General features: G+C 45.7%; 3 protein-coding genes across 3 annotated transcripts; all 3 read left to right on the forward strand.

Moving 5' to 3' along the window:
- The first annotated feature begins 2,001 nt into the window (after positions 1-2,001).
- On the forward strand, positions 2,002-3,976 carry LOC135397659 (mite group 2 allergen-like Ixo r 2). The gene is made up of 4 exons (XM_064629268.1): positions 2,002-2,103; positions 2,248-2,358; positions 3,121-3,293; positions 3,814-3,976. Exons 1-4 carry the CDS (start codon positions 2,031-2,033, stop codon positions 3,892-3,894), a joined length of 438 nt encoding a protein of 145 aa, XP_064485338.1. The 5' UTR covers positions 2,002-2,030; the 3' UTR covers positions 3,895-3,976.
- A 9,366-nt stretch (positions 3,977-13,342) lies between these two features.
- On the forward strand, positions 13,343-15,013 carry LOC135397660 (mite group 2 allergen-like Ixo r 2). The gene is made up of 3 exons (XM_064629269.1): positions 13,343-13,453; positions 13,530-13,705; positions 14,909-15,013. Exons 1-3 carry the CDS (start codon positions 13,378-13,380, stop codon positions 14,990-14,992), a joined length of 336 nt encoding a protein of 111 aa, XP_064485339.1. The 5' UTR covers positions 13,343-13,377; the 3' UTR covers positions 14,993-15,013.
- A 1,828-nt stretch (positions 15,014-16,841) lies between these two features.
- Positions 16,842-19,260, forward strand: LOC135397661 (mite group 2 allergen-like Ixo r 2). The gene is made up of 4 exons (XM_064629270.1): positions 16,842-17,079; positions 17,160-17,273; positions 17,828-17,997; positions 19,130-19,260. Exons 1-4 carry the CDS (start codon positions 17,007-17,009, stop codon positions 19,208-19,210), a joined length of 438 nt encoding a protein of 145 aa, XP_064485340.1. The 5' UTR covers positions 16,842-17,006; the 3' UTR covers positions 19,211-19,260.

A 19,260-nucleotide genomic window follows, 5' to 3' on the forward strand; every position in this document is an offset into this window, starting at 1 on the left:
GCCTAGATGCTGCAGCATGGCGTGCAGGCAAAGGATCTTCGTGTAGATGTTGAAGAAGAACCGTGTCTGTTCGAAATACCGGCGGTTCTCGTCCTGAGACACTCCCTTCATACTTCCGTACCGGTTCGCTGGATTTCTACCCGTCCATGTGAGCTAGAATTAATATTAATAATTAGGGGCTTTACGTTTTTTCCCTTCTTTTTTAAATCTCAATTTTGTGTTAAGCACTTCTGCTCAAGCATGGCAACGGTCCTGCTGACGGTCTTCTTGTGCCGTATTCGGCCTTGTGTACGCAGCTGCAGAACAATTCGAATATACTGTCGAAACTCGTTGATATATGACCACGGCCGTTCCCGCAGAGTTTGTTCATAAAGCGAACTGTGATATTAACGAACACCACGTGTTACGAGTAGAAAATTAAAACATAATGAGGCATTTTAAAAAAGACTTTATTTTCTTTTTTTTTAAGTGTGATAAATACATTTGCTATGTGTAATTCTCAAACCGGCGCATATCAGTTTCTTCATTCCGGACATCCCGGAAGGATCCCTCCTCCACTCAGTAGGTCCCACACTGTCCTTCATAATGCCATCTACCCTTCGTCGGACCCTTACGCCTATCGTCCTTTGACTTCGTTTGAACGTCGCATTCACCCTATATTTTCGCCACAAGCTGGGTTGCAGTAACACAATGTGATGCCCTTGCTGTAATACTCCAAGTACCACACTTTAATCTTAGCCTAAAATGAACCCTCGTAATGCGTGCCTATTTCTCGGATTTTTTTTCTTTTCTTGTCAACTCAATTTAATATTCCAAGTACCGTCCAGCACATTCTCATCGGCTGTCAGCAGTAGTCCATCGAGCGACGCATCCTCCAGCGCCAAATTGAAGCCACTGGGACACCCTCACTTGCTCGTCCTCAACTGCTTGGGCCTCCGGCCAATCCTGCGCATCAGCTATGAGCTCTTCAAGCCCTTATCCCCTTCTTAGCAGCAACAGGGCTCCTGCGAAAATTCTGAACATTCATCATCATTCACCATCTTCCCCCCTCAAGCAAGGGGGAGATTGGATAGGGTGTCGCCTCAGCGGCGAAACATCCCACTACATCATAATTACTTATTTGTTGTTGTTGTTTCTTCATTCCGATGGTCAGCTCTGTTCATTTGTGCTTGTTTTCCGTTATGTTGAATGAATGCCGTATGACTGCAGCAGCTTACTCTGACTATATAACAAAGGACATGTCAGACAGGGCATCATGTGTTACCCCGAAAGCGGGCCTGCGTTTCGGCCGATATAGGTCAGGAAAAACGCCGGTTCGGTGACCAACGGTCCTAGTAAAGAGGGTAAATTACACGTGTTCACCCCTAGGTGTTCTGAAAGTACGGGTCATTGTCACATTAACCAGATGTCATATTAACGGAAAAGAGCTCCACGTAGAGGTCATCGGGACTTGGGAGGGAACTGTTCCCGAGGAAAACAGTCATACAGAGGAGATGCTGTGTTACCGAGTGTCATATTAACCAGGCTCGACTGTATTCCGTTTGAAGGAGACGCCGATTCAGTTCCGAAGTCGAACGCACAATCCCGTATCTGATTCATGAAGTCAAAATCGAATATGGAATTATTCGGTTCGACGGTATTCGAGAAGTTCGATTATTCGCCCAGACCATTTTGCGCTTGACATTTTGCAAACGCGCTTTTGAATTTAAATTTCAAGTTCGCAGTGAGCGCCCCGGTGTGTCGGATTATCTTACGTTTACATCATTTGCGTTAGCATTGAATTGTCAATGGCTCTATATCATTTGAGTAGATGAATAGTATTACAGCTCACCCTTACATCCAAATACGGAGATGCGTTTAAGAAAACCGGACTCAGCTGTAGAGGCGAAAGTTATTACTCAGCACGCCACGCAGTGTACCTTATATAAACAGGTGTATGACGAATCCCTGTCCGTTTTCGCGCCTATAAGAAAACCCCGACCGTTCCTTCAAGCTCTAGTATTGTGCCCACAGCACAACACCTCCGCAAGATGCGTTCCTTTCCCTTACTCCTGGTCCTTGTTGGACTCGCTTACGGCGGACATCCCAAACTCAAGGCGTGCGGTAAGCTTGATTATATCTTGAAGTTAGTGTCCGTGTAAAGGGGACTACCTGTATAGATATAGTTGTACTGCTTGATCACAATAGACACACTTCTTTGAAGTAGCCTGAGCACCTGTATGTTATAAATTTTACTTTTCTCTGCAGGAACGGAGTCAAAAGCAGAGATCGTATACGTGAACGTTGGCAACTGCGATTCTGACCCTTGCGAAATCGAGAGAGGGAACTCAACAAATTTTTCGATTGGTGTCATCCCACGTAAGTGACATTTGCATCACGGCAGGTTCTCAATGCACCGATAGTCACTCGCTGCACTGGGTCATCAAATAGAATGGCTCAGTGCTTTTTCCCAATGGTACTACTGCTCAGTACTTTATTAGCGCTTTCTAGTCTGAAATTACTTTGTCAGTTTTCGTCGTTTTCAGTTGCAATCCTTATAAAATGTTTGTTGCAGTTTACGTATGAAGAATAGTATTACTCATCAATTATTATTTCCTTATATATACGTATATATTTGACATATAAAAATATTCATCCTGAAGAATCCACGAAGTAAGCAGGGTCAAATGCAAACCATGCAGTGTATTGTAGGTACTACATTCTTTTTAGCGAAAAAAAAAAGGTGCCGCCATTTGCGCGCGAACTCTTGCACACCTAAAGCGAGTAATTCATGCTGTTACACTTTGGTGGACAAAACGCGCACGTTGCGAACTAACAAGAAGCTAGGGGTCGTCCGCTTGTAGTGCGCCGTGATCCAAGAGACAATGAAGTGCTGACTACAGCACGCTCACGCTTCTGGAGCCCGCGCTCCGAATAATAAAACATTCTCTCTGCTGCCGCACTGGCCAAACCGGTTGTCTCTTTCTCTGGCTCCGGTCGAGCTCCCACGCGCGTATCCCCCTTTCACGCGTACATTTTTCTCACTCACACACATTAATACGACGGTATTGACGGTCCTTTCTATGTGTTCCAGCATCGGAACATCAATTTCTCATGTAATCATGGTTCTTCTCCTTTCAGACGTCAACAGCGAGACGGTAACCTTGGATGCTAGAGTATCTCTCATTTGGGGCGTTACGATGAAGATCCCGGGATTGGAAACGAACCTATGCCGATTTATCAGCTGTCCTGTCGTAGCAGAGAGAAAATACGAAGTCTCTCAGTCCTTCACAATTAGCCAGCTTGTTCCCAGTGTAAGTTCTAAAAATTCACTTTCAGGAAGGGACGTTGACTCGTCCGTACGCATGCCCGCAGCCTTGCATTGCGAAGACAAGGCAAAGCTTGTTTTCATTTCCAATCTTCAGTAAGTGCTGGTTACAGTAATGAGCACGGCATTAATAATATTTAATGATTGGTTCTAGATTTAACCGTATGACTGCTAACCTGTCCCTTCCTTAACGGTTAAATATATCCACCACCCCTAAGGCTAACATCATGCATGCAACACGCTTAACACATCTTGCATGTAAACTGCTCGCCCATATTAATTCATTACTTGTTTCATCGAGGCATATTCCAACATCTGGACCAACCCTCAACGAAATGTTCGTTTGCGCTTAATAATAATTGAATTGGTTATCTTTTATAGGACAATGATTCCGTCAAGCGAGCATACGTGCCATTGGTCGGCAAATGAAGTCGAGAAAAATCAGCAGCGCACGAATTTTTCACGGTTGTGGTCCAGCATATAATAATGCAACATTTTTATTTCAGATGTCGACGACAGTAACCTTCAAGGTGATCGGCGACGTCGGAGAAATAGCATGCTACGCTATCGACATAAAGATCGTATAATATAATTTGAAAAATATGTACAAATGAAAGGTTTTAATAAGCCGAGGCACGCACTTGAGTCACGTTAATAAATATATAAAAATATAAACCATATACGAAGCTTTCATATATACATGTGTAAATGGGTATATTATACTTGAGTATGTACCCATATACAAAGCTTGTCACCTGTACAAACCGGGAAATGACAACATCGATTTCCGGCGACCTATAAGAGGGAAAGAAGAGAAACAAGAAAATGGCCGTGACAGGCATACGCAACTATGCGAATAAGCGAATGTGCGAATAAGCACAACACGATATAAATACCTGTACACGTATCTCATTCAGAATCGCTAGATGAACCCGCTAGCAGTTGTTCTGAATTGAGTTGAAGAAGAAGAAAAAATGGTGAGGGGCATCCATTACGAGACCCGGCAACTCCAGATCACTTAGAAAAACAGAATGGTCAGCAGTTGTTCTTTTTCCCTTATTCAGTGTGACAACTGCTCAAATACCACTACCGTGAGCTTACCTGGTTTGCTACCGCACCCAATCAACAGCGATAAGATTCTGAGTCACGCACGCTGGCTTCGGAAGGTACGTTACCTTGACGGTGATTTATACTCGCAAATAGAAAGTTTTAGCTGACCGTTACCGAGTACCCGCTCCGCTCAGCCGGCGAGCGAGCGAGCACGCAACTGCGCATGCGCGTGACATTTGGCCGTCAGCGGGTGAGCGGAGCGGAGCGAGATGTGAGACGGTCCGCATTACCGGGTGTCAAGATGGCTGCCGCCAGTGGCGAGCACCTGCCGCTGCCCTCGTCGTCTTTTGCTGCTGCTGAGGGCGATGCGTCTCAGCGTTTTCGGATCGGCGAGGATACTATAGGACACTCCGAAAGTCCACAAGTGAACCCCGGACAGACAGCTTCAAGCGCAAATTTATTGTTTACTAGAAGCTCGCACCAAAGTCGACCCAGTCTTGGCTATTAGAAAGCCGACCGATCTTTTTTTTTTTTAAATATTCAGGTTTATTATGAAAGCAACAGTCATGGAATTATTTTCAAATATAATGAAAACTGTAATACTAAACAGTACCGCCTTGCTTTCACTGGAAAAAGCTTAGCAAATAATTCGCATTGGTTCTACTACTTCCCGTGTACAAAGACAGAGAGCGCCGTTAGCGGTGCGGAACGGAAAACGGGATGATCGCTCTGCTAGAACCAATTTTCTCACCCCGCTCCGCTCGCGCTCAGCGGAGCATCGCAAGCGGAGCGGAACGTCAAAACGGTCAGCTAAACCTTTTAGTGCGTCGTGCGGTATCGTACGGTGTGAGGGGGTCGCGAAGCGGCCCACAAATTAAAAAACGAGAAACACCACGCCCTGCCCGCTATTCCGCGTTACTAGAAAGCCCATGGCAGAAGAAGTCCCGGAAGTTTCTCATAAATCACTTGCATGCGGGGTACGCGAGGCTTTCGATGCATCACACAGCCTCACTTTCACTTGTGCACAAGAGCCAATGTCCAACCTATGTCCACTCACTCGTACTAGTAGCCACAGCGTCTGCGTCTATCGCGGCATACATAGACGCATCGCCTTCGCGGTGCACTGCGCACGCGCAGTGACGTCTACTCGAATTAGATCGGACCCCAGAAACCTAAGAAAACCGTTTGGCGTGCGTTGTCGGTGATCGAAGCAGTTGTGCGAGCATGCGGTTGTGCAAGACGTTTTGGCCCAGGGAACTCGCTCTGAATGTAGTTCCAATGACGGTCGTGCTGGAGACCGGGAGGTGGTGAGTTCGAATCCCACCACCGGCAGTGCTGTCTGAGGTTTTCCCTGGGTTTTCCGAAGGCTTTCCAGACGGCACAGTCGGCACAGTTCCCCCTGAAATCGGTCTAGGACGCATACTAACCCCCCTGTACCCCACTCTTTCCTGCTGTCCTCTCTCCACCAGGCGCTCATAGCCACAGTTGCTTCGCGGCGCCACCACGAAATTAAAAAAAAAACATGTTCCAATGAAATGTCAGTGTATCGTTTTAACTGAAGTTCATGCGCTGAGATAAGAAGACGTATCTTATCGTGAAGAGGGCAACCGGCGCGGGAGAGGGGTTCGTCTATATTTTTTTATGGTCCGCGGGACGGCTAAGTCTGGGAACCACTGGCGTACGTAAATGATAGCGGCGAAAGCTAATCTTCAGTACGCAACGTGATAGCAGTGTGCCTTATATGAACACGTATGTAACGAATCCCTGTTCGTTTTCGCGCCTATAAAAAACCGCGACGCTTTCTCCAAGCTCTAGTGACGTGCCCAGAGCACAACGTAGCACAACACCTCCGCAAGATGCGTGCCTTAATCCTAGTCTTTGTTGGACTAGGTTACGGCAAACATCAACTAATCAAAGAGTGCGGTACGCTTGATTATATCTTGAAGTTAGTAGGGGACTACCTGCATGGGTATAGTAGTACTGCTTGATGACAATAGACACGCTTCTTTGAAGTAGCCTGAGTACTTGTACGCTATACATTTTACTTTTCTCTGCAGGAACGGAGTCAAAAGCAAACATCTCACATATGGATATTGACCCGTGCTATTCTGACCCTTGCGAACTCAAGAGAAGGGGATCAATGCATTTTTCGTTTGATTTCATCCCACGTAAGTGACCTTTGCATCGCAAAATTATCCTCGCTCAGGCACGCTCGTTAGCCTCTCGGCAGTTCGCTCGCGCGTCGGTCACGTGATCTTCCCAGTTTTTCGTCCAGCAACGTGGCAGGAAATATGTGCGTGGCTAGGCTATCGTGGCGCGCCTTCAAATGCGAGATCCGCGCTGTGATTCGTTTCCTTCACGCTGAAGGCCGTCGTGCAGCCGAAATCCACAGAAGCATGAGCAAGGTGTATACGGCCGGGATTTCGTGAGTGAGAGTGCGGAAATGGTGTCGACAGTTCAGAGAAGGGCGTGCTGTCATCGGGAGTTCTGCTTCGCCCGTCCTTACACTGCGACCTCTGCTCAGAAACTCACCCAGCAGTTCAACTGGGAGGTGTTCAACCACCCACCGTACAGCCCGGACCTGGCGTCGAGTGATCTCCACCTCTTCGTTCAAATGAAGCAGTGGCTAGGAGGTCAGCGGTTCAGCACCAACGAGGATCTGCAGACCGCCGTAACAAGATGGCTCAGTGGACTGGCGGCGGCCTTCTATCACCAGGGAGTAGGAAATTTGGTGCCACGCTACGACAAATGACTCAACTGCACTCTTAAAAATGAACTTCACCGCATAGTACGCTCATAGCCAACCATCATCTCGAATGATATCGTTATCTGCCCTGATTTGTTGAAAACGGGAGGCGTACGCCATTTTTGTGACGCTTATGCTGTTCATAATTGTCACAAAAAAGGCGTACGCTTCCAGTTTTCAACAAATCATGGCAGATAACGATATCATTCGAGATGATGGTTGGCTAGGAGCGTGCTATGCGGTGAAGTTCATTTTTAAGACTTTCAGACATATGTCGGCACAGTTCCCCTAGAAGTCGGCCCAGGACGCACATTCCCCCAGGGCGTCAGTCGTGACGTTGCCCACATACGTGAGGCCGACAACGGCAAGCCCTTTCAACATCACCACCACCACCACCACCATCATTTTTAAGAGTGTGGAATGGCGATTATGTTAAAAAGTAGCATAAAGGCCTTGAAATCTTTTGCGAATTGCCGCATTGTTTAATTTGCTCCAGGTTCCATTTCGCGGCTGATCGGACATGAAAAAAAAAAAAAAAACCTCGTATTAGTGTTTTCCGCTCTGAAATTACTTTGTCGGTTTGCATCGTCGTTCTGTTGTAATCCTTATAAAATGTTCATTGCAGTTTACAAATGAAGAATAGTATTACTCATCAATTATTATTTACGTTATATAAATAAATATACTTTATATATATATAAATTTGTTATATAAAAATTTTTATTGTTGTTATATTGATGGGGTGTTTCACCGCGGTGGTGCGGTACCCTACCCCATTGCACGTGCAACATTGTGTGAAGATGATGAAGGAAGGATGAAAATACCAGCAAGGATTAAAACGCAAACGATTCAGTGTACTATGGGACCTACACTGTTTTTAGCAAGAAAACAGAAAAAGTTACGCAAAGACCGCATTGCTGCGAAAACTCTGGATCTGGTGTTTTAAGTCTCAATACGAACTCCAACTGTGGAAAAAAAGTTCCGACGGGGCCACGTGACGGAGGGGGGAAAAACGATCCATGAGGAAAAAAGATACAACAGTGGATCTTTTTTTTTTTTTTTCCTGAAACCAACGCGGCGTATAGATGACGCAAATAGCATAACTGTGGTTGCTTGCGATCTGGTACCGTCCAGAGGCCTACGTTTGCTCTTCCACTCATGTTATGACAACAGTCGCTCAAGATAATGGGATGCAGACAGCTGTGACAAACTGTATGATGCTTACACTTTTCTGTTCGATTGGGCTATAGTGTATTTTTCACAAGGGCAGCATCTGTCGTGCACTCCTTACTCCGTCTCCTGCACTTGACGAATCCAAGACCGCTGGCGTCCCCTTGGGAAGTAAAGTCTGTAGTGCGGCTAACACCTTTTCGTTGTGTAATCACACTTCCTTTCCTTTCAGTCGTCGACAGCGAGACGGTAACCCTCGATGTTCGCTACCCACCTTGGTTCTTCTTTGTCCCGCGGGTCCCGGCCTTGGAGACGGACCTCTGCCAATTGATTAGCTGTCCTGTCGTAGCAGGAAAAACCTACCAACTCTCGGAGTACTTAACAATAAGCACGTGGGCTTTCCCCGTAAGTCCTAAATATTTACTTTCACGAGATAGACGTTGACTCGTCCGTGCGCATTCTTGCAGCCTTGCCTTGCATTGCGAAGAGAAGGCAAAGCTTGTTTTGATTGCGAATGATATCTCTTCAGTAAGTGCTGGTTACAGTAATGAGCACGAACATGCATAATGTTTAATGATTTGTTCTAGATTTAACCCTATGACTGCTAACTTGTCCCTTTTTTAACTGTTAAACATATCCACCACCCAGTAGGCTGGTCCGCGCACAGCGGTGACAGCTTGACTGTCTTGCACGTACCCGCATCCTGCCCTCACTTCGAACACCAACGCCAACAGTATTTCACCGCATTCTACAGATACCATGTCCCACACCACCCAGCCCTTCTACTGGGTGACACTCCTCTTGTGCCGTTTGATAATGTCATCCAATTTTTGACCAATGTGTGGATTACATAGTCAGATGTAGATGTTATGTACTGCTCCGCTTTTATCCAATATCACCGAACTCCTCATGTAAACATCTCATCCTGGATCACCTCATCGCTCACACTTGTAGATACTCACTTGTTATCGTCCGCCAAGCACGTTAGCCTGTTCACCCTCCTCTCTTTCTTATCCTGGTCCATCTCATCGCTCATACCTGTAGATAGCTTTTAACTGCCACACGCTCTCACATCATCTCTCCCATAAGCATCTCTCACACACTCACCGTAGTTTTGGCGCTCTATGGCCTTTGTTGCCTTTGTGCCATTAAAACGACAATCTCTCTCTCTCCCCGCCTTACATGTAAAACTGCCCCATTCTATTATTACTACTACTACTACTACTACTACTAGTAGTAGTAGTAGTAGTAGTATCATCAAGGCATATTCCAACGTCTAGACCGATTCTCAAAGAAATGTTCGTTTGCGCGTAATAATAATTGTATTGGTTGTCTATGACAGGACGATGATACCGTCGAGAGAGCATGTGTGCCTTTGCTCGGCAAATGCATAAAAAAAAATCGCAGGGCCCGAAATTTCCCCGGCCTCGGTTCTTCCGGTTCGGTCCATCATATAAAAATGCAACATCTTGATTTCAGGTGGAGACCACGCTAACCTACAGGGTCATCGGCGACGACAGAGAAATTGCATGCTTCACTGCGAATGTAAGGATCGTATAATATAACGTTAAAAGTGTATGCAAATGAAAGGTCCTAATAAATGGAGGCATGTACTTGAGTCACATTAATCCTGCATACAAAACTTGTCCCCGGTACAAACCGAGAGATGACAACATCGATTTCCTCCGACCTAAAAGAGACAAAGAAGAGAAATGCTCGGCCGTGACCGACACAGGCAACTATGCGAATGAGCGCAGCAACACGATATAAATACATGTATTAAATATTGATTAACCCGTACATGTATCTCACTGAGAATCGCGAGATGAGTCCGCTAGCAGTCATTCTCTATTTTTCCTTATGCAGTATGATAGCTACACAAATAGCAGACCTCAATTACAGACGCTGCGATGGTGGTAAGTATATATATAGATGTGCTCATTGCATAGCTTTAATGTTGCGCCATATTAGCGAGTGTTAGTGTATCGGAAGAACTCTATGATAAGGATTCGATAAAGGAAGTTATCAAATCGAAGCTTGACAATGTGGGGGTCACCCATATGTTTTCGGAACTGTTATCGTAAGCATCTTTACATGTACTGAAACTCACTATTTCTGACTGCTGTCTCTCTCAGCGTCGTCGTTTTAGGAGTTCAGCTATAGAGATGCACGAGCTTCGAAGTCACTCGTTTCTTCCCTCACACTCAGACTTGTACGCAACGCGTTACAAGTGATTGCGTTACCTGTAATCAATTACATTTTGAGTAATTTTTCGGGTAATCAATTATATTTTTGAACAAGTAATTTTTCAAGTAATCCGATTACAATTTTGAGTAATCAATTACTTTTGAAGTAAAGTCTGACTCCAAATAACAATGCTCTGTGACACATTTCCACTGCCTTTGTTGGACTATACTACTGTAGTAAGCGGGAAAAAATATTATCGCTACTTCTCACGCGCGAGTCTTTCGCGTTAGTTCTGCTGTCCCAATCATTCGGGAATAGGTCATTTCGAGTCGAGTAATTTTTAACGCTAATCAATTACTTTTGCTAGAAGAGTAACGTTAACGGTAATGAAATACTTTTTTAGAGTAACGGGCACAAGTCTGCTCACACCTTAATTGCTCCCGATATAGGAAGAAACCATTTCACGCCAGATCGAGAATCTGCATGTTCGACGACCTTTGGCATGAAACTTTGTGTTCACTTTCAAAAACTGACAGCGTGACAGGCGTTTACGATGTGTACTTATCCTTCATTTGACAAGTGGTTGACAAGTGGTTCGCCTAAGAGGAATTGCCGTTCTAGGAAACATAGCAGGCCTGCAAGGTGATTTATCCTTCCAACATATAGTAGTCGATTAGTGACAGGGCATGATAAGCAGCGTGGCCTAGTGGACAGAAACATCCACTCCTTATTTGGTGGTGACTCCAAAGTCGTGGTGTACACTGGGACTTGATGGGTTCGGATCCTACCACTGGCTGTGCTGTCTGAGGTTTTTTCCTGAGGTTTTCGGCAGACTTTCCCGACGGATGCCGTCCCAGTTCCCACAGAAGTCTGCCCTGGAGGCATGCTAACCACAAGAATGTAAAATTTCCGGAAAATTTGAGGCCGGAAAAATATTTCGTGTTGTTTCCTGAAAAGCAGAGGGGAAAACAAAATAACGAAGAGGCTGCTATACTACACCTGTAACTTGTTTATTGGCATGCATATACAGGGATTGTACGCATGTATATGATACGTGTATATACATTGAGCCGTCGTGTTGTGTTTACGTGTTTTCCGCCCATCGCTCAGGCTTGCCTATCATGGAGCTTATCCACCAGCTGGCTTCTATTTACACCACCTTGTGTACATACAGGGTGTTACCCAATAATAAATAATAATAATAGACCACCAGCCGCGGTGTACAGTGCTCCTAGTAGTATTGAGCATCGTAGTTGTGCACCGTTATAATGTAAAACGTACGAAGTCAAAGCAATCAAGATGGCGGTGGTGCATATATGGCTGTTGAGACGTTGCTCCCCATATGGTGACGTGTCGCTTTGGCAGTGACGTCTCCGTGTTATTTACCTTCAGTAAGCAGACGATATCTGTTGTCGTTTTCGCTCGCCAATTACGTCCTCGGCAATTTCGTTTCCCGTTTTCTTGTTCATTTCACGAACAAAACGCGACAGTTCCACGAAAGCGTAATGAAAACAACTTCGGAAGGCCTTTTCCATCCGGCTGGCAGCACTTGCACACTGTTCGCCTTTTCCCTGAAGATGGCAATTCGCATGAGCAGAAATACGTTCAAAAGCCGGCGAACCATTTTATAAAAGTGCCGAGAACATTGCGGTCAAATCGGAAGCGATGGCGACCTTTCGCCGCTGCTTATGTAAGTACTTTGTAGGCTGAATGTGAAACCGAAACTCGGGTGCCTCTCAATGTGCCGGCGCACGGAAAACGCCATTTGGAACTTTTGAGCGGCTAAAAAAAACTTTTGTGTGAGTATTTATTTTTTCTCGCTTTTATATCTCGAACCACCTCTGCCCCCCCCCCCTTTTTCCAGCTGCCCTCTCCCCACGTATGTACGCCGCTCATAGTTACAGTTGCTCCGCAGCGCTGACACGGAACCAAGAAAAAAAAATGTTGATCAAACTTTGTACAGGGTTCGCCAAGATAAACTTCGGGGTTTTTAACGGAGATAAAACAAATAGACACAGTTTTGAGGAAGCTAGAATAGATGTTAGATGACGTATTATGCCCCAAAATTCTATTTCGATACTGCCACATAGTCCGTTTCGCTGCGGATAAATCGTGAAAATTAAAAACGCCGCCGCCTATCATTTCCAATCGGCTATATATGCAGGTTGTGTTTCACCTCCTTCCGTCAGATGGCGAAACGGTCGAACGCGGCGCTGCAGACGATATCGGAACCAAGTGAACAGGTGGAACTGAATTCTGAGGACTACTGTGCGAAGTCGTCTGCAATGGCCGTTCGACCGTGTCGCCGTCTGACGGAAGGAGCTGAAACACAGGTATAGCCGATTGGAAATGTTATGCAGCGGCGCGGTTTTTAAATTTTCACGATTTATCCGCAGAGAAACGGACCCAGTGGCAATATCGACATAAAATTTTGGGGCATAATACGTCATCTAACATCTACTTTCGCTTCCAGACTCTCTTTCTAGTTGTTTTCTCTTCGTTACAAACCCCGAAGTTTATCTTGGCGAACCCTGTAGTATAGTATATCTATAGCCGTCCCGAAGCGAGCTTCCGCCTCGGGCATGATTACGCGAACTTATCGGAGCGAATTTTTGTATATCTTCTACATTTTTTCTTTCTTTTTTTTCGAACGGGTATTTCGTATATTTCAATATTACGCCGAGCATAGCCTGAACTCTGGTTCAACAGTGTTACTTTTCTAGCAAACGCTGAAAATTTCTACAAGTCGCAGTCTCACAACGCAACGCAGTGTGAAAGCGCATTTCGTTTAAAAGCTAGGATACTACGACACTGCTTCATTGCCCTCCTCCTCTAGCTTACTACCACCAACCCATGACAACCTTGTGTCTTTGCCCCGCGCCCAACAGGAAAGGGAGCAGAAATCTTGTCTGTCAAGATGGAACCATGCGACTCCAATCCGTGCAGCGTGCGACCAAGACAGACATCAAGGGTTCATTTCACGATGATTCCGCGTAAGTACACACAGATGAGTGACATTTGCTTTGACACCGTACTTGCGCTACGAAACGTTGTATCCAATTCTTCTAGGAGAATCCAGTCAGCACGTGACGCTTGACATTCAAATCCGAATTCTGGGAAGAGACGTCAAGGCTCCGGGCATCAAACCCAACGCCTGTGAACAGGTCCTGCCGTGCCCCATCGTGAGAGGAACGGCGTACAACGGCACGATTACCATCCCCATTCCATGGAGGGCGAGGCTCTTTGTAAGCAATGGGGCTTCCATGGTTTTCTATAGTTGCGTTGTTCCCGTGCCCCCTTTCTTTTTTTTTTTTTTTTTTTTTTTGTGAGCAATATTATCACAAGTCGTGCACCGATGGAAGTTGCTATGCAACGTATTGACAAGCGGCCGTTCAACCTCGCGAAGATCCTCGGACCGTTGTAGAACGCTGCTCACCAGATGCAAGGCCTTCGTCTTCTCGCGGAGTACTTGCGCTCCACTGGTCTGGTGACGGCTCTCTGAAAGTGAGCCTCTCTCTCATCATCATCCCCTCATCCGTTCCCAATGTGCAATAGGGCAGTGTAACGGCTCTGTCTGCCTGTCTGTCTGTCCGTCTGTCCGTCTGTGTATGACGAATGAGCACTCCTTTGTTTACTCTTCAGGATATTTAATATGACCAAGTAAACTTGTGAAGTACAAGTTCGATACAATTTACAATACTTATACAATACAATACTTATATCAGCTTCCCACCAGCCTCCGTGGCATAATGGTTAGGATGACTAGCTACTTCCAACGCCGAGACTGGGAGGTGACGCGAGTTCGGATACCCGCAACGACTGTGTTGTCTGAGGTTTTCTCCGGGTTTTCCGGATGACTTTGCAGACGAATGTTGGCAAGCAGTTCCCCCTAAAGTCGGCCAAGGACGCATACTAACCCCCTGTCCCCTATACTCCTTCCTGCTGCCATCTCTACATTTCGTTCACGTCTATAATAATAATTCGGGAGTTTACATCTGCACGCCGATGATAGCCACAGTTGCTTCGCGGCGCTGACACAGAATTTAAAATAAAAATTATCCGCTTCCCGTAACGCTGACGGCGTGGAGGATTGCCGGAATGACACCTTGTACTACAATAACGTTCCTCTTATTTCTCTCTTTACCGGCCTCGGTGGCTCAGTCGGTAGCGTGTTCGCCTTCTGATCCCGAGATCGCGGGTTCGAACCCGGCCGAGGACGCCAGCAACTTGGTGGCAGGGTACAAGTTGCTTAGGCACGCCGTCTTCCGCGAGGGACGTTAAATACGGGGTGCCGTGTGATGAGCTTTCATCGCACGTTAAAGAACCTTCAGGTGGGCAAAAGCAATCCACAGACCGACCACTGTGGCGTCGCTCATGATCTCAGTTGTCTCGCGACGTAAACACCCAATTATTAAAACAATTATTATTATTTCTCTCTTTCCTGTTAGGGATCAACGGTGGCTACACTGAGGCTAATCGGAGATAACAGCGAGGTTCTCTGCACAGAAGCTGACCTCAGGATACAAAGATAGCAACGAGGACATAAAATAAGAAATAAAGATGTCTTCCTGCAAACCTGGCAGCATGTATTTACATCGATGTCAATATTTGCTATTTTACTTTACTTCGGCCATATCAAAGCAGCGATCCCAATGGCGAACAACAGTTTCTCTCTCTCCCATTTTCTTTATTGTTTTGTTCTTGCATGTTGAGCATCAGGCGATACATTTTTTTATACTTTCACTCACTTTAGCTTTCAATATGTTCTGCATGGCTCCAGTGAAGACTGCTGGTTAGTCCACTGTTAGCTATAGTTATCATCTATGCATCTCATCCCTACAGCAAGTGATCCTGAAGAACGAGATGACACAGATTTTCAACTTCCGTCCGTAGCAAAGTAAATTGTGTAGGATGTGTTTCTTGTGCATTCATATAGGCTGTCTGTCTGTCTTTTCTTTCCCTCTATCTCTCTCTGATTGTGAAGCAAAAGAGCAAGCACCGATTAGCCTATCGAATGTCACAGAACCTAGGGGAGCTAAAGCACAACGAAAATGTCAGTACGATATGAGTAACAACGATACGAACTTATCCACCGCCTATAGGAGGGTCAAGGGCGTATTGTGCAGCCCGTCTGAAGAACATGCGTGTGACCCCTCTCAACACCTAAAGACAACAACAACATGTGTGTGTGGATGCAACAGAGCAGTCGTCGTGCATAAAATATGATGTCCCGTGCAAATAAAGCGCGAAGAAAGTTGTGCAGTTATGTCTGCCCTCGTACACGCTGGGTACACAGCGTTTCTCTAGCTAGTGTCTGATTCAAACTATATGAACAGTCAGGCGACACATTGTCCTAATCTCCGCTGATGACCTCTGCAAGTATATCCGCCAATGTCCTGCGTTGTAGAGGTCTATGAAGCCTCTGGCAACAAGTACCGGTTCCATGCTGATATGCCCAACTGAACAGGCATGTGTGTTCCGGAAAAAAATGGTCCCGGAAAAATGGGTCCCGGAAAAATATGGTCCCTGGTTGCGTTGGAGGAAATAATGGTCCCGCAGGATCCCGCGTGCACAATGATACAGGAGCGTCTATTGTGGCCGATAAAGCCGATGAAATCATAGCCGATCATAGCCGACGCCAGTTGGCTATACGAAAAATTGGTTATTATCCAATTGAAAAGTAAAAAAGAAACAGAAAGCAAAGAAAAACAGAAATTGCAGACTTTTCAAATATGGGCTGAACTGTTTGGTTCGTTAGAATCTCGTTGAGAAAGGGAGAGGTGTAGCTATGGCGGGCTAGTGTAGCATTCTGTGATAATAAGTCTCACTTTGGTAGACTGCGCGCGCCGCCTTTCCCGTTCTCTGTATTGCATCTTAATGTGTTTGATGTTCTTTTTGGGGTACGAAGTGCCTCATTTTGACAATGCTCCTTCGTTTTTCATCATTCCGTTGTTTGTAAGTCGCACAGACAGCAATGACACATTCTGCAAAAACTTGCTACGCAGATACAACTGTCACCTAAGCTGTGTCAATAACGTTGAGCGTAGGGTTTTGTAGCAGACGACGGTGCTACAGGCACATGTGTGTGAACTCATCACATCACCCCGGCTTACTTCGCAGGACAGTCGAGAAGAGCTGCCGTTCATATTTTTCGCCACAGAGATATAACCCCATTTCCGCCAGTCTGACCTACTCCGAGTTGCAAGACTTGTACAAAAAAAAAAACGCGCCCAAGTAATGATGAAGTAGAAGGGCGAGTTAATCTTCTGTACGCCACGTGGTACCAGCACGCCTTATCTAAACTGATGGCCTACACTGACTGATTGCAGAGATAACTTGATAAGTCAAGAAAATTGAATGACAGCAGTTAAAGAAGTGTGAAGCGCCGCGTACAACAGAGCTCCCAGTAGACCAATAATCTCCTTTTGCTTACTTTTATCGCCTAGTCTCTGGCGAATGCCTGACCGTGTTTGCGCCTATATATAACAACCCCAACCGGAGCCAGTAACGTGCCCGCAGCGCAACGTAGCCCAACAGCTCCGCAAGATGCGTTCTTTTGCCTTGCTCCTGGTCTTCGTCGGACTAGTTTACAGCAGACATCCACGAATCAGACAGTGCGGTAAGAGGGACAATTGCGTCTTGGAAGTAGCTCGACTATACTTTCTTTCTGTGAGGTACAAACTTTACGTTTCTCCGCAGGAATTGGAGTGTCGAAAGCGGAGTTCGTATATATCGATATTGACCCGTGCTACTCTGACCCTTGCGTGATCAAGAGGGGACGGCGAACACGTTTTTCGATTTCAGTCATCCCACGTAAGTGACGAGTGTATTGCAATTATATTCTCGATTTGCTAACTGTATCTCGCTGCACTTTATGATCAAGTAGAATCTTATAGTCTATAAAAACAACGTAACGTGGGTTCCTTCTATTGCACGTGACAGAACTAACTAATGGAGTAGAACAAAAAAGAACACTGATAGTCGCACTATTCGTGTTCTTTTTGTGTTATAGTCCGTTATTTCTGTCGCCTGCAACAGACATGTACCAACCTTTCTGTGTGATTCGCTCCCCGTGAGTAGTTTATTTTTTATTTTGTTCTTGTTCTTGTTGCTGTTGCTAGAGGATAGCAAGACGGCGTCCCAATACGACAGTATAGCTCAAAATGATGCGATGCCCTATACAGACGTCTGTGACGAACCATCGGATACATTTCTATTCGATTGTGCCCTATGGCGTACGGACGCTGCATGATATGGCAGCACCTGTCGTGTGCTGCACTTGTACTCTTTTACGCTGCTTCTTACCCCTTTTCACGAATCGGTGACATTGAGGTGAAGTGTAGCTATAAAGATCTTTCATTGTTCAGGTGTCAACAGTGAGACGATAGTCTTGGATGGTCGCTTCAAATTTCTGGGCCTTAACCTGTGGATCCCGGGCTTGGAAACGGACCTCTGCCGATTTATCAGCTGTCCTGTCGTAGCCGGAAGAACCTACGAAACGTCCCTGTATTTCTCAATAAGCAAGTGGGCTCCCCCCGTAAGTCACACCGATTCACTTTCAGGAATAAGGGACGTTGACCCGTTCGTGAACAGGCCTCCAGCCCTAGACGACAGGCGGACAGGCAAATCTTGTTTTGACACTTATGATACAATGACATAGATGATGCCTCATGTTATTATTATTTATGAACATTCCAACATCCATACCATGAGACAATTGATTTTCTGAGGCTGGAACACATAGAAAGGACAAATACATACAAAGCCTCAAGTGCCTAAGAAATGAATGATGAAAGGTGGATGTCACTGGGGGAAAAGGTTAGCCAGCTGTAGGACTCGAACCCACATCTTCTGGATTACCGGTCCAGGGCTCTACCAATTGAGCTAAGCTAACACACCTCCTCAACGACTTCCAAGGATGCGTCATCTGAAGGGACAAACTAACCACTCTCTCTCACTCATCCCCCTTTCACTCTTACATTCTTCTAACACGCTTCTCACACGCATGTCCTTTCTATATGTGTTCCAGCCTCAGAACATCAATTGTCTCATGTTCAACTGCTGCCGCTTGCGTCGATCCCGTCGTATGAATGCCTGTATGAGTGAGAAAAATGGAAGAGTGAAAGGGGGGATGAGAGAGAGAGTGGTTGGTTTGTTCCTTCAGATGACGCATCCTTGGAAGTCGTTGGGGAGGTGTGTTAGATGTGTTAGCTTAGCTAACACCGGTAATCCAGAAGAAGTGGGTTCGAGTCCTACAGCTGGCTAACCTTTTCAGTGACTACCATCTTTCATCTATACCAGCCGCATGGTGTGCAGCATTCATCAATGCTCAAAGAAACGTTTGGATGCGTTGGACATGGAATGAGTCTAGTCTTTGATTGGAGAAAGATTTCGTCAAACGAGCGTGTATGCCATTGTACCTCAACTGCAGTCGAGGTCATCCTAGAATCCGCAGCGCCCGAAATTTTCCCGTTAATGATTCCGTTGGTCAGAAGCATCTGTGGCAGAAACGCGACAAAATTTCCAGAACTCTCCAATAGCAGTATAGCTTGTTGCTTGGTTTCCAACCTCCGCTTCGACCACTTTTCGGGTCAACGCATTTATACGACTGTAATTCTATACTCAATATTACGCGCCACCTTTATAACGTGGGCGTCTTCAAATTTCAGATGCTGACGACTGTGACCTACAAGGTCATCGGCGAAGCCGGAGAGCTTGGATGCATAACTACGGATGTAAGGATTGTATAGTACAATTTTCGGAACATGTACAAAAAGTTTTTCATAAATTAAGACACGTG

This window comes from Ornithodoros turicata, chromosome 6, assembly GCF_037126465.1.
Source record: "Ornithodoros turicata isolate Travis chromosome 6, ASM3712646v1, whole genome shotgun sequence".
In the NCBI taxonomy this organism is placed as follows: domain Eukaryota; kingdom Metazoa; phylum Arthropoda; class Arachnida; order Ixodida; family Argasidae; genus Ornithodoros; species Ornithodoros turicata.